Source organism: Oryctolagus cuniculus, chromosome 8, assembly GCF_964237555.1.
Source record: "Oryctolagus cuniculus chromosome 8, mOryCun1.1, whole genome shotgun sequence".
Lineage (NCBI taxonomy): Eukaryota > Metazoa > Chordata > Mammalia > Lagomorpha > Leporidae > Oryctolagus > Oryctolagus cuniculus.
In genome coordinates this window covers 110,975,139-110,990,193 of record NC_091439.1, presented here as the reverse complement: position 1 = coordinate 110,990,193, position 15,055 = coordinate 110,975,139, and the positions used below count along the sequence as shown (strand labels likewise).

Genomic DNA, 15,055 nt, shown 5'->3' with positions numbered 1-15,055 from the left:
TGTCTGTCTGTCTGCCTTTCAAATTAAAAAAAGAAAAAGAAAATGAAAATAAATCCTGCAGTGCCAGTAATCCCATATGGGCAGGAGTTTGAGTCCCAGCTGCTCCACTTCTGGTCCAGCTCTCTGCTAAAGCACCTGGGAAAGCAGCAGAAGATGGCCCAAGTGCCTAGGCCCCTGCACCACATGGAAGACCCAGAGGAAGCTCCTGGCTCCTGGCTTCAGGTTGGGCCAGCCCCGGCTGCTGCAGCCATCTAGGGAGTCAACCAGCAGATGGAAGACCTCTCTCTCTCTGTCTCTCTCTCTCTCTCTCTGTAATTCTGCCTTTCAAATAAATAATCTTAAAAATAAAAAAAGATAATGAAATAAATTTTTTAAAAAGTTTTAAAAAGCTGGACACTGGAAGAAAGCAGTAGTAAAATAGCTCAACACTGGGCTAAGGGGCTGGCACTGTGGCACAGGGGATAAAGTCACCACCTGCAGTACCGGCATCCCATATGGGCACCGGTTTGAGTCCTGGCTGCTCCACTTTTGATCCAGCTCTCTGCTATGGCCTGGGAAAGCAGTAGAAGATGGCCCAAGTCCTTGGGCCCCTGCACCCACGTGGGAGACCTAGAAGAAACTCCTGGCTCCTGGCTTCAAATTGGTACAGCTCCAGTCATTGTGGCCATTTGGAAAACGAACCAGCAGATGGAAAATCAATCTCTCTCTCGCTCTCGCTCTCTCTCTCCTTCTCCTCTCTCCGTAGTTCTGCATTTCAAATAAATAAATGAATCTTAAAAAAAATAAATAAATAATAACACTGGGCTAAACACCAGACACCAACGGCAACGTGGATTGGAAACTCCAATCCATGCCAACCCAAGCAGCTCACAAAGCAGCCCCACTGCCACTCCCCCAGCAGCTGCCTGGAGCACCCCCACCAGGAAGCTCTCACCTGCCCAAGTCACCCCACCTACAGGCATGAGCCCTGGAGGGAGGGGCCACGATCCCAGGTGGCACTTCAAGATTTAGCTTCAGCAATTGTGGTTTTGATCCAAATTAGGAAAGTAGAAATTCAGGGGCAGGCACTGAATAGCCTCCACCTGCAGTGCCAGCATCCCATATGGACACCAGTTCAAGTCCCAGCTACTCTACTTCTGATCCGGCTTCCTACTAATAACTTGGGAAAGCAGTGGAAGATGGCCCAATTCCTTGGGCCCCTGCACCCACATGGGAGACCCCGAAGAAGTTCCTGCTCCTGCTTCAGATCAGCCCAGCACCGGCCGATGGGATCATTTGGGGAGTGAACCAGCAGATAGAAGACCTTCTGTCTGTCTGTCTGTCTCTCTCTCTCTGTGTACCTCTACCTCTCAAATAAATAAATAAATCTGGAAAAAAAAGAGAGAGAAACTTCTTGCTGGTTTTCTCCCCAGGGCTTGGCTGCCCTAAAAATGCCCCCCTGCCCCACAACAATAATAAAATGAGTAAGAAAGATAAAAAGAGGGGCTGGCGCTATGGCACAGCGGGTTAAAGCCCTGGCCTGAAGCGCCAGCATCCCGTATGGGCGCCAGTTCTAGTCCAGGCTGCTCCTCTTCCGATCCAGCTCTCTGCTATGGCCTGGGAAAGCAGTAGAGGATGGCCCAAGTCCTTGGGCCCCTGCACCCACGTGGGAGACCTGGAAGAAGCTCCTGGCTCCTGGCTTTGGAGTGGCGTAGCTCCAGCCGTTGCGGTCATCTGGGGAGTGAACCAGCGGATGGAAGACCTCTCTCTGTCTCTACCTCTCTCTGTAGCTCTGTCTTTCAAATAAATAAAAAATGAATCTTAAAAAAAAAGAAAGATAAAAAGAATCAACAAGAGGTGCTTTCCCAACCAGCAGTCCCTACATCACAGAAAAGGGAAGGCTGGGCCCCACCCCACCTGCAGAACCAGAACCTGCATCTCAGCAAGGCACCCGGGTGATTCCCACGGAGCACAGCTTTCCTGCAAGGCAAGGCTTCCACGGTTCCGCTGCATCTCTTAAGTCGTCGGCAATGATTTCCTGAGCACCTGCCACACACACGCTGGGCACTGTGCTGACAGCCAGGAAATAAACCCCAACCAAGACACACACAGCTCCAGCCCTCAGGGAGCTGCAGTCAGCCTTGGATGTGCAACAGGATCAACCGTGGCACATAAATACCACACACACACACACACACACACACACACTTGCGGTACCTGAACCCCACCCCAACAACCTAAACCCACCGTGACAGTCACAAATTCTGAGACTGGGGCCTGGAAGCTGCGTTGCAGAAAGGCTCCAATGGGTGGAACCACTTTGGCGAGCAATGTGACACCGCCTGGTGCTTTAGTGCACTTTCTGTTGCTGTAACAAGATCTTGCAGCTGGGTAAATTACAAAGCAAGGTTCATTCAACCCACAGTTTCAGAGGCTGAAAGTCTAAACAGCAAGGCCCGGCTCTGTGAGGGCCCCGTGGGATGGCATCGCAATGGCAGCAGTTCATGAAACAGCAAGCGATCCCACTGCAAGGACAGGAAGCCAGAGAGCCTGGGAGGAGCTGGGTTAGCTTTTTTATGAGCACTAACCTTGCACCCATGAGAGAGATATCATGTCCCTTCCAAGGGCAGCACCCCCGACGTCGGAAGGGCCTCCCCGACACTGAGGCCCAACACCTGCGCCCCTGGGCGCAAACCACTCAGAAACCGCAGCACCCAGCAAAGCTGCAGACCTGCACCTCCACTTCCAGAGTCACACCCTGAAAAACGACACCGCACGTGAGCGAAGGTGACAGGAGCTGGCACAGGTGCCGCAGCACTGTCCCTCAAGAAGGCCATGAGCAAGTCAACCCCGGTTCGCAGAACACGATTACAGAACAGGTGCATGGGGGCTGGCACTGCGGCACAGCAGGTAAAGCCACAGCTGTGGTGCCAGCACACCATAGGGGTGCCGGCTCGTGTCCTGGCCAATCCACCTCCAATCCAACTCCCTGTTAGTGTGCCTAAGGAAGCAGCGGAAGATGGCCCACAGGCCCCTGCACCCATGTCAGGGAGACCAGGAAGAAGCTCCTGGCTCCTGGCTCCTGGCTGCAGACTGGCCCAACTCTGGCCATTGCGGCCATTTGGTGCATGAGCCAGCGAATGGAGGCTCTCTCTCTCTTTCTGTCTCTCTCTATATATAGCTCTGCCTTTCAAATCAAAAACAAAAACAAAAACAAAAAACAGGTTGAATGAAGAAACTAGGTCTCTACGTGCTGATACAATCTCAAATGTATCTGTTGAGTGAAGAAAGACAATTGCAAAAGAGCACATCTGGGGGCCGGCACGTGGTGCAATGGATTAAGACAGCATTGTGACACTGACATCCCATTTGATTGCCAGTTCAAGTCCGGGCTGCTTCACTTCTGATCCAGCTCTCCTGGGAAAGCAGGATAGGATGGCCCAAGTACTTGGACCCCAGACATCCATGTGTTAGATATGGATGAAGCCCCTGGCTTACTTTTTAAAAAAGGTACACATTTTACGCACACTCATATCCTGCTTATGAGTTCACAAATACAAAGGTGGTACAAGACACCACACAGTTTCACAAAAATGGGTTGTTCTGGGACAGGAAAGAAACGGGTGTAGTGAGTGGAATTGTTAAGTTACTATGTCTAGAAAAACTGAATCAAATATGGCTCAATTTTAATACCTGTTAAAAATAAAGGGTGAGTCATCAGATATGTAACCTATATGCTTTTCCATACTCCTCTGGGTATTAATGTTTTGTGACTTCATTACTTTTAATTGCTTTTAAAAGCTGCACAGGTGATGTGATATATAGCCAGGGCTGGGGCTGCGCTCCAGGAGCACAAAGTAATAAAGACCCGGCTATTTAATATCAAGAAATACATCCACAGAAGGGCCAAAATCCGCAGCCCTCAGAGTTAAATGACTACCTTAAGTAATTTTACATTGATTTTAAAAACCTTTCCCATGGTAGGAACTCCTGCAAGCAGTATTTCTTAAGAGACCAAGGCTATTACTCAAGGAAAGCAAAGTTTCTCAAAGTGGGAGCCTGTTTACTTGCAACAAATACAGAAGGAGAGGGAGGGAGAGGGTGCAGGTTCCAGGCCCTACTCCACATCTATTTGGGGGTCAAACCTCAGGGTCTGAATTTCTAATGAGAAAATGCATACGTGGGCACCAGGGCCAGCGCTGTGGCATAGTGGGTTAAGCCGCCAGCATGCCATACAGACACTGGTTCAATTCTTGGTTGCTCCGCTTCCAGTCCAGCTCCCTGCTAATGGGCCCCTGCATCCATGCGGGAGACCTGGATGAAGCTCCTGGCTCCTGCCTTCAGTCTGGCCTAGCTCTGGCCATTGCAGCCATTTAGGGAGTGAACCAGTGGATCAAAGATATCTCTCTGTCTCTCCCCCTCTCTCTCCCTGTAACTCTGCTTTTCAAGTAAATAAATAAATCTTTAAAACAAAGAACCATGAGTGTGTGATGCATAGCTGAAGCTGTCGTTAGCATCCCTTTGAGGAGCACACATTTCCATGCTCAGCAAGAGGACATTCATCACCTCTGAAAAATAAAATGTAGAGCAGGGCGTGTCTTCCAAGTATCTAACACAGCCACTGTCCCGGGATGCCCAGCAGGTGCTGATAAAAACCGGTTTCCTGAACAGCCTCCCTACCCGAAAGGACAAAGAAACGCGTCTGAGGGGGAAGACCACAACTTCCCAAGGCCTGCGGATGGCAACTGGGAAACAGGAAAGCTCTCCGTCCAGCCTTGCTACTGTTCTCACCGAGGAAGCTCCAGACACACTTTTTCCCAAAGCCAACTTCGGGTAAGCAAAGCACGGACGACGTGGCTTAAACAAGGCCCGGCCAGCCTGGGAAGACATCCGGGACTTACTCTCAGCACCGGAGACATCGTCTCGATTCCAGGCTGTGATCTTCCTGCTGCAGCTCGTCTTCTCCCTACATCTCCCCACTCACTACACCTCTTCGCCATCCCTCTCCCCGTGTTTTCAGACACTAACTTCCAGCCTGGAGAACCGCTCCTGAACGAGCAGCTGGCTTCAACAGCCCTGCACGATGAACTCACGAAAAGACGAAACCTCCTCACTAGGAGACACCGAAGTACAGACTGAACCACAAGGACAATCTCACGCCCATCCAACTGGCAAAGCAACGCCAAGTGTGTGCAGGCACGTGACACAACGGGGGCCCACACACACTGCTGGCTGGAATGCAAGTCAGTGCAGGCAGTGACCTGGCCATGTGCATTTTCTTTAAGATTTGAAAGGCAGAGTGACAGAGAGAGAGGTTCCATCCACTGGTTCACACCCCAAAACGTCCACAACGGCTGTAGTTGAGCCAGACTGAAGCCCGGAGGCAGGAACTTCACCCGGGTCTCCCACATGGGTGGCAGGGACTCAAGCACTCAGCTGTCATGTGCTGGTGTGCAAGTGCATGAGCAGAGAGCTGGGACTCAAATCGGCAACCCCACATGGGATGCAGGCATCCCTGGCCACGATGCCCGTCCCAACCTGGCATAATAGCCAAGTGGAAGGTGCCCACTTCCATGGCCCAGCAAGTCTCTTCCAGGGCTACACCACAGAGAAACTCCACACACACACACACACACACACACACACACACTGAGAGCCAGGCTCGCACCTGTCCACAGCATTAAAACAGCACACACAAAAACTATACACCTAAATGCTGATCAACAACAACATGAATACACTGTAGAATATTCAGGGAAGGTATATTAGCAGCAGCTAAAATAAACCAGGATTACCTTATATGAACAGATATAGCTCAAAACCATCATCTAAACAACAAAAGCAAACTGAGGCAGATTTGTTCAGCAATAGGGATCATGTTTAAAACATGAGCAAACAACACTACACAGGTCGAATATCTGAAATGCTCGGGCACAGAGGTATTTCAGATTTCAGATTTTTGGGATGGTGGATTATCTGTACACGAATGACAAATCTTGGGGTTGGACCCAAGTCTGTTTCTTGAGGGCCGGCGCCGCGGCTCACTAGGCTAATCCTCCGCCTTGCAGTGCCAGCACACCGGGTTCTAGTCCCGGTTGGGGCACCGGATTCTGTCCCGGTTGCCCCTCTTCCAGGTCAGCTCTCTGCTGTGGCCAGGGAGTGCGTGGAGGATGGCCCAAGTCCTTGGGCCCTGCACCCCATGGGAGACCAGGATAAGTACCTGGCTCCTGCCATCAGATCAGCGCGGTGCGCCGGCCGCAGCGCATGGCAGCCATTGGAGGGTGAACCAACGGCAAAGGAAGACCTTTCTCTCTGTCTCTCTCACTGTCCACTCTGCCTGTCTCCAAAAAAAAAAAAAAAAAAAAGACTTAACCGGCCAAGTCTGCGGCTTGAAGACCATCTTCTACACTATCGTCAGTGCACCTGTGCCTTCACTGCGATGCCATCACAGGAGATCAGATGCAGAGTTGCTCACTTCTGGTGCCACGATGGCACTCAAAATTTTTCATGTTTTGGAGCGTTGCAAATTTCAGATTTTGGGGATGCTCAACCTGCCTCTGACTTGAGTGCACATGCATCTAGTAAACACACAAAAGCGCAGGACAACACCACATTCAGAATCACGGTCACAGGCTGGCGTAGCAGGTTAAGCTGCCGCCTGCAGGCTCCGATGGTGGCCTCAGAACTCCTGGAGCCTGAACATGGGAAGTGAAGCTTTGGAACCTGGGAGACTCCCACCCCCACCCCACAATCTCACAAACTGCCCTGAGCAGATCATGCCTCTCAGAAGTGGGTGAGGACTGACACAGAACACACACCTCCCAGCAGGGGCAGGCTAAGGCAGAGCGTATCTGTCTTAACACTACCTTTGCTGTTCATTTTGGGGTGGCATTTCAAACCCTCAGACTAGGCGCCAGCACTGCGGTATGGTGGGTAGAGCCACCGCCTGTAGCACCAGCATCCCACGTGGGTACCGGTTCATGTCCTGGCTGCTCCACTTCCCATCCAGCTCCCTGCTAACAGCCTGAGAAACCAGCAGAAAATGGCCCACTTGCTTGGGCTCCTGTACCCACATTGGAGACCCAGAAGAAGTTCCTGGCTCCTGGCTTCGGCTGGTTCTTGGCCGTTGAGGCCATCTGGAAATGAACCAGCAGGTGGAATATCTCTCTCTCTCTCTCTCTGCCTTTCCCTCTTTCTGTAACTCTGCCTTTCACATAAATGAAAATAAATCTTTAAAAACAAAAACCAAACCTTTAGACTAGCCATTGCATTCACCACAAGTGAAAGTTTATTTTAAGGGGCATAAAAATATTTCGAGCAGAGAAGTTAACTAGCCTCAAAGACACTCTTCACACCTCTTGGGTCAGCCTGCTGGGGATGGCCTGATGGGTGGCCGCAGACACCACCAGCCAGAGACCTCTTTTCAGACCAGGCTGGGGCTGGGAAGGGGACGGATCTGAAGCCAAGGACGACGCTCAGAGAATCAGCATTGGAAATGACTTCCAATTACAACCCATGCAGACCAGAGTTCCCCATTACAGAGAACTAAGCAAACAGGTTTGGCGGTAGGGCTGGACAGCACAGCAGCCCGTATGGAGAGCAGGAATTACCGTCCCTAATTCTCACTAACTGTGGGCATTCACCTTTGTTTCCCCACCCCCTCAGGATTCCAAGAAAAACAGAACAATCTGCAAACCTGATCCTCCGGCTGTGACCTAACACAGACGCCCGCATATTAGAGCTGTGGGGCTGGAGGGGCAAAATGCTCTCCTTAAACATTAACCCAGCTCACCTAAGGCTGCACTTTTCAAACTCCAGCAACCAGATGCCCAGAGGTAACTGTACCCACTCCCAGCTGATACATTTAACCACCTCTAAGGAAAGCATGAGTAACAGTAACAGCAGAACAGGCAAGCTGTCCCCTCCCCAGAACTATGAGGCTGACACATTTTGATTAAACAGCAAAATTTTCCAAGGATGTGTGTTGTGACTCAGCAGGTTAGGCTGCCACTTTCCACGCCGGCATCCTATCCCAGAGTGCTGGCTCACGTCCCGGCTGCTCCACTGCCAGTCAAGTTCCCTGCTGATACACCTGGGAGGCAGCAGGTGATGGCCAACTCCTTGGGCTCCTGCCACCCAAGGGGGAGACCTGTGTGGAGTCCTGGGTTCCTCACTTAGGCCTGGCCCAGCCCCAGCTATTATAGTCATTTGGGGAATAAACCAGTGGATGGAAGAGTGCTCTCTTTCTCTTCCCACCTTCGCCCTTTCTCTCTTTCAAGTAAATGAAAATAAACATTGAAAAAATAATTAGGGGCCAGCACTGTGGCACAGTGGGTTAACGCCCTGGCCTGAAGCACCGGCATCCCATATGTGCGATGGTTCAAGACCCAGCTGCTCCACTTCCTGTCAAGCTCTCTGCTATGGCCGGGAAGGCAGTGGAGGATGGCCCAAGTCCTTGGGCCCCTGCACCCACGTGGGAGACCTGGCAGAAGCTCCTGGCTCCTGGCTCCGGATCAGCACAGCTCTGGCCATTGCAGCCATTTGAGGAGTGAACCATCGGATGGAAGACCTCTCTCTCTCTCTCTCTCTCTCTCTCTCTCTCTCTTTCTCTGCCTCTCCTCTCTCTGTGTAACTGTGACTTTCAAATAAAATGAATAAATCTTAAAAAAAAAAATTTTTAAATTTCCAATTTCAAAATATTTGCTCCCAGTAGTTGACCTACCAAGACAAAAACTATCTTTATAAAAATCCTCTAGTATTTTTTTCCAATTTTTATTTTCCTACCATTTCAAAATGGCTTCATTTATTTAAAAGAATTCAAGGGGCCAGCGCTGTGACATAATGGGTAAAGCCACTACCTTCAGTACCGGCATCCCATATGGGCACTGGTTCGAGTCCTGGCTGCTCCACTTCCGATCCAGCTTTCTGCTATGGCCTGGGAAAGCAATGGAAGATGGCCCAAGTCCTTGGGCCCCTGCACCCACGTGGGAGACCCCGAGGAAACTCCTGGCTCCTGGCTTCAGATAGGCACAGCTCCAGCCAATGCAGCCAAGTGGGGAGTGAACCAGTGGATGGAAGACCTCTCTTTCTCTCCCTGCCTCTCCTTCTCTCTCTGTGTAACTATGACTTTCAAATAAACAAATAAATATTAAAAAAAAAAAAAAAAAAGATTCAAATCTGATGCTAGGGCTGTGGTGTAGCAGGTAAAGCCGCTGCCTGAGGTGCCAGCATCCTATACAGACACCAGTTTGAGTCCCAGCTGCTCCACTTCCGATCCAGCTCCTTGGTAATGCACCTCGGAAAGCAGTGGATGCTAACCATTTAAGAGACACAGGTTTTTATAAAGACCACACTTAAGAAATACCATTCAGTAAGCTTCTCATCACACAAACACTTCAGCTTTACAATGTGGAAAAACACTAACATCGAAGAACACAGCCATTTGCCCAAAGGTGCTATGAAATTCACGCTTCGCCAGCAAGATAGGCAAAGAAAGGTACAGATTGCAGCTCTAATTCACACTATCCTCAGGACCTCATACAAATAAAGCCACAAACACCAAACTGTGCCAAACTTTAAACAAAAGTACACTAAAGAGGTATCTTGTTGCATTCATCAGCTGTCCTTTGTTTTGTTTTTTTAAAGATTTATTTATTTGAAAGGCAGAGTTACAGACAGAGGAGTAGGAGACAAAGAATGAGGTCTTCTACCTGCTGGTTTCTCCCCAGATGGTCACAACGGCCTGGGCTGGGCCAGGCTGAAGCCAGGAGCCAGGAGCCAGGAACTTCATCTAGGTCTCCCATATGGGTGGGAGGAGCCCAAGCACTTGGGCCATCTTCCACTGCTTTCCCAGGCCATTAGCAGGGAGCTGGATCGGAAGTGGAGCAGGTGGGACTCGAACCAGCCCCCATATGGGATGCAGGCGTTGTAGGTTGGCAGCTTAAGCCACTGCGCCACTGCGCCAACCCCCTCATCAGCCTTCCTACTGTGCAGCTTGCTTCTGGGATTTTGTTCAGCCTCCATCTGTGCAGATATCACATTGCACTGAAACTGGTTCTCTTTACCGACACTATGCCCACCAGATAAGGACTGGCTCAGCTCCTCGGGGGCGGACCCTCGCCTTCTCCACTCAGAAAGCACCTGCAGGTCACAGGTGCCAACACAAACACAGCCGGTGACAACGTGTGACCATCTGTCCGAACAAAACTTGTAGTCTCCTTGGTACACGACACTTTCCCAGAAGCACACCTGCAGCACCACTAACACATGAAAGGAAGACGCGATGCACTGGAGCCGCTTGCAACTGCACGCCGCCTTCTCCCAACATGCTCCCTCTCTGGGGAATTCCTCACGTTCTTTCCACAGAAAACTTTTAAAAAAACCTTTCATTTTACATGGCCGTAAAAACACATACAAAGTTAAATCCTGGGCCAGTATTGTAGTGCAGTGGGCTGAGCTGACATCGCATGTGAGCACCACTGGAGTCCTGGCTGCTCTACTTCCAATCCAGCTCCCTGTCAACAAGCCTGTGAAAGCAGCAGAGGACTGCCCAGGTGCTTGGAACCCTGTACCCACACGGGAGACCCGGAAGGAGTCCCAGGCTCCTGACTTCAGCCTGGCCCAGCCCTAGCTGTTGCAGCCATTTGGGGAGTGAGCTAGAGCTTGGAAGATCTCTCCCTCTCTCTCCCTCTCTCCCTCCCTCTCTCTCCCCCTCTCTCTCCCCCTCTCTCTCTGTATGTGTGTGTGTGTGTAATTCTGTCTTTCAAATAAATAAATAAGTAAATAAATATTTTAAAAAGAAGCTGAATCTTTTAGGTAGGAAGTTAGAAAGTTGGGCATGTGAGTAGGAGGGGCCTAAGGCAAACAAGACACTGTGAAGGGGACGGAACGCACCAGCCCGTAGCAGCCCGGGAAGCACAGCTTGGAAGCTGCGACAAAGCCCCACCCATTCCCTGGCAACTTCACAGGTGGTCCCCGCCTTCTCTCCAGGAAGACACTAGCTAGCGAATCCCCTCTGCCGAGTGCCAGGTGGGCTCCCCAGTCCAAAGCTGAGCAGTGAAACCCCGGGAAGAGCTTTACCTAATTCACACTCGGCAAACCCTCTGTCCAGAAGAGGGAGTAGGGAAGGAGAACGAGAGAACTGGACCCAGTTCCCTTACAAGCCCCGGTCTGAACACTGACCGCGCACTCAGCTCTCAGCTCTCTCCTGAGCCGCCGCCTGGCCTGCCTGGTGTATTCTCTCCATTAAACCCGTAACCTTGCTCACCCCAGTCTGAATGGCTCAGCACTCTCACATTCCATCTGGAGAGGTGCCCAGTGGATGCCCTACCCCACTAAACCTCGCCACCTTGCTGACCACTCCTCTCTGTCTCACGTCTGAATTCTTTCTTGCGCGAAGACAAGAACCTATTCCATTCATCTCAGCTAACACACACGTCCACTGGTCCAGACAAAAACCAGAGGATTACCAACAGGGGCCATTTCCTCATGCCTGGTTGCAGTGAGTGCATTGTGAAAGTTACAACACACCAGCCAAACAAGCTTTCCTATCTGAACCGCGGCTGTGGGGCCAGGCGGACGTGCCCCGAGCAAGCTGATGAAGAATCACCGTGCAGGAGTTCAGGCGGAAGAGTGAGGAGCGACGGGAGCCAGCAGTCAACACCCAGGGGACAGTGACGTCCAGCAGGTAGGGGGCGAGTGGAGGGAAGGGGACTCCTTCTGAGACCCTCACCCAGCGCTGCAGGCAAGGCGGGGTCAGGGAAAGAGACGGCTTTCAGTCCTTCCTGCTCTGCCGGGTCCTTTCTTCTGGTGGAGCAAACAAACCCACTTTCCAGGACCACGTCTTACAGATGGCGCCTTTGAACACCTTTTCCATTTAAGATACACCAAACAACCTGCTTTAAACAGGAAAAGGATCAGGGCCGGTGCTGTGGCACAGTGGGTTACACTGCAGGCTACAGTGTGTCCCTGCTGCTCTGCTTCTGATCCAGCTCCCTGCTAATGCACCTGGGAAAAGCAACAGAAGTGCTTGGGCCCCTGCACCCACATCAGGGACATAGATGGAGTTCCTGGTACCCAGCCTTGCAGCCATTTAAGTAAACCACAGGGTGGAAAAATCTCTCTCTGTCCCTCCCTCTCTCTGTGTTTACTCTTTTAATAATAAATAAGTAAATCTTAGAAAAAAAAAAAAAGAAATAGGGGCCAGCGCTGTGGCATAGTGGGTTAGGCCTCCACCTGCAGCACCAGCATAGCATGCGGGCACCAGTTCAAGTCCCAGCTGCTCCACTTCTGTCCGATCTAGCTTCCTGCTAATCGCCTGGGAAAGCAGCAGAGGATGGCCCAATTGATTGCACCCCTGCGCCCATATAGGAGACCCAGTCCCGGCTTCAAATCAGCCCAGCTGTGGCCACTGCAACCCTCTAGGGAGTGAACTAGTGGATGGAAGATCCATCTCTCTGCCTCTCAAATAAATATTTTAAAAAAATAAAAATTGCTTTAAAAAGAAATAAATAAAAAATGAAAATGCAATCCCCCGGGCTCTTACTACAACGACTCAAACAGCTGGGAGTGTGTGGACCTGGGAGGGGCAGGGCCAGTTCGAGCCCCCAGAGAGAAGCTGAGCCCTGGGAGGAGCCAGCCAGAAGACAGCGCTGGAAACAGTTCACACTGAGGAAAGCCTCTAAAGAGGGTGTAAAGAACATTTAGGTCTGATGGGGTGGCAACACAGCAGTCCCCTCATCCCCAGCCCACTCCAGGTATGTGTGGGAGGCCAGCTGGGAGGGGCGGGGTCCCCGAGCAGCCTCTGCACACACCGCCCTCCCCTGGCCTGCACCAAGCAGCAGGTGGGCTGTCAGTATCCATGCATCATCTCCCCAGTGCCCAAAACCACCGCAGGCCTGTCCGAGAAGGATGGTGCTGACCTCAACTGCTAGCGGCCCCAGCACCCCAGTGAGGCGCCGGCCACGACTGTCCGGATGAGGTAAGAGCCAGTATCCTCCCTTTACTGAAGATAAGGAAAGAAGAGCAACTTGTCCCCAAGACCGGGAGGCGTTAAGTTAGAAGCAGCAGTGGCAAGGCCTTGAGAGCGGAAACTGCCTCACGCGCCCCACACACAGGACCGGCGTGCGAACAGAAAACTCCCCTGGCCTGCGCGCAGCTCCTCGGTCCGCCAGGCTTTCAGGGCTGCACACACGGGGGTCCCACTCGCGGACACAGCAAGGGCCTGCCACCCCCCTGCCTGTCCTGTCCTCCTGCGGCTCCTCTCCCTGGCGTGTTTCACGGGAGCCAGGTGCGCTAGAAGCCCGCGGTGCAGCTGGAGGCCGGCGTCCCCCAAGCTGCTTCCACACTGAGCGGTGTCAACAGCACCAGGGTTTCAGGGCCAGCCTGGCTACTCGGCAGGCCCGAAGGCAGGCATTCGGCGGCTGTGGCTTCAGGACTGGCAGCAGCCGAGGGGAAGCGAGGAGAAAACATCTCCTCCAGCGGCACCAAGCTGCGTTCACGCCACTCGACAAAAAGCAGGAAACCCGCTTCCTCGTGGAAAAAGAGAGGAAGGGAGAGGAGACAGGAGCCCCCCACGGAGCCCACCCCATGTCAACACCTGTGCCGCTGTCACTCCGGGACGCCCCAGCCTTCACCCGGCCAAGTGTGGCCAAGTCCCACGGAGCTAAGAGCCGAAGCCGCCCCTGAGCTAACACAAGGCTTCTCCGTGCTCCTCTGCCGGTGTGGCTCTTGCAACAGAATGTGGGGCAGAAGCAGAGAAGAGCCCGAGATGGAGGAGGGGCGGCCGGCACACCTCACCCCCAGCCTCCTCGGGGTCCCGGCCTCAAAGTGGCACCCCAGGAGCACGCGTTGCAGCCGGGGAAGGCCAGGCAAGGGGCAGGAGCATGCAGACACACACTCATCCTGACCCCAAGCCGGGCTCCCCAGGGCTATGACAAGGGGAAGACGGGCAGGGCTGGCTCTGGGGACTCAGTGGGAGCTGCTGCTGCAGAAAGCAATGGGAGAAACAGAAACTACAGTCCCCACCAGGCCACGGCCCCAGACCCCCGTCAGGGCCCACTGCAGAGCCCCTGGCCGGGTGCACGCCAGCCAGCAGCCGGTGGCCCGCGGGGGATCAGGCAGGGCAGCCCGGAGCCCTCCTGCCCGTCCAGGTCCCCGCCCCCCTCTGCAGAGACGGGGAAACCGCGGCATGAGACCCCACCACCGCGGCGCCTTCCCAGGCCAGGTTGAAGTTCACTTCCCCAACCGCACTTTTTCCACAGCTCCATCACACGGCAGGTTTCTGCAGACCACCACCGACTGCCGCTGCAAAGTGGATTCAGGCGAAGCCCAAGGGCTGAACTCGGACCCAGAGGGGGCGGCGCGGGGGCACAGCGGGGCTTCCTCGCCCGCAGCCCTGCCCCGGGGCGTCGCTGCCTCCCGGCCCCCGACGCTTCCACCGCAACCCGAGGTGGGGGCACGGCGGTGCGGCCCCGGGTCCCCGGTCTCACAGGTCCCAGGGTGGGGGTGGCTTCGGCCGCGCGCCCGGCCCGGCCGGGAACTTCCGGCGGGGCCCCGCGCCCTGGCCCGCGCCCCGGCGCCGGCGTGCGCGCGGCTCGGGTCCCCTTAGTGGCCCGGCGCGGCGGCACTCACCATATTACAGATGGAGGCGATGTTGCGGACAGTCATGGGTCTAAAGGTGGCGGCGAGCGCGCACCGCCATCTTTACCAGGGGAGAACGGCACGGGCCATGGCGGGCGCGCGCGGCGAGGCCGGGCCCGGCGGCCTGGGTCCGGCTTCCAGCTCGGCCGGGAGAGGAGGCCGGGAGGGCGGGGGCCGGGAGGCGGCGGCGGGGGCGGGGCGCGCGCGGGAGGAGGGGCGGCCCGAGCGCGTGGGTCCGCGCCGCCGCCGCGCGCCCCGCCCGCCGCCGCCTCCCCCGCCTCGCGCGGGGGGCCCCCGGCGCGCTCGCTGCGGGCCGGAGCGCGCGGCCAGGCCTCGCGGAGCGCGGGCCCCGCCTGTGTGCCCGGGCAGCGCGCGGCGCTGGGGACGCCCTAGGCCGCCTGCTGGTCGCGGGTCTCCCTCCCGCCCCCGCAGCCCC

The 15,055-nt window shown here is 54.0% G+C and overlaps 1 protein-coding gene across 2 annotated transcripts in view; it reads right to left on the bottom strand.

Annotated features, from left to right (window-relative positions):
* Nucleotides 1–14,797, bottom strand: part of USP46 (ubiquitin specific peptidase 46) — a 66,927-nt gene extending 52,130 nt beyond the window's left edge. For both annotated transcript variants that reach the window (XM_070048123.1, XM_070048124.1), the window contains exon 1: nt 14,611–14,797. In XM_070048123.1, coding sequence (XP_069904224.1) covers nt 14,611–14,646 — 36 coding nt within the window. In that variant the 5' untranslated portion in view covers nt 14,647–14,797. The remainder of the gene's footprint in view (nt 1–14,610) is intronic.
* Nucleotides 14,798–15,055: the final 258 nt, after the last annotated feature.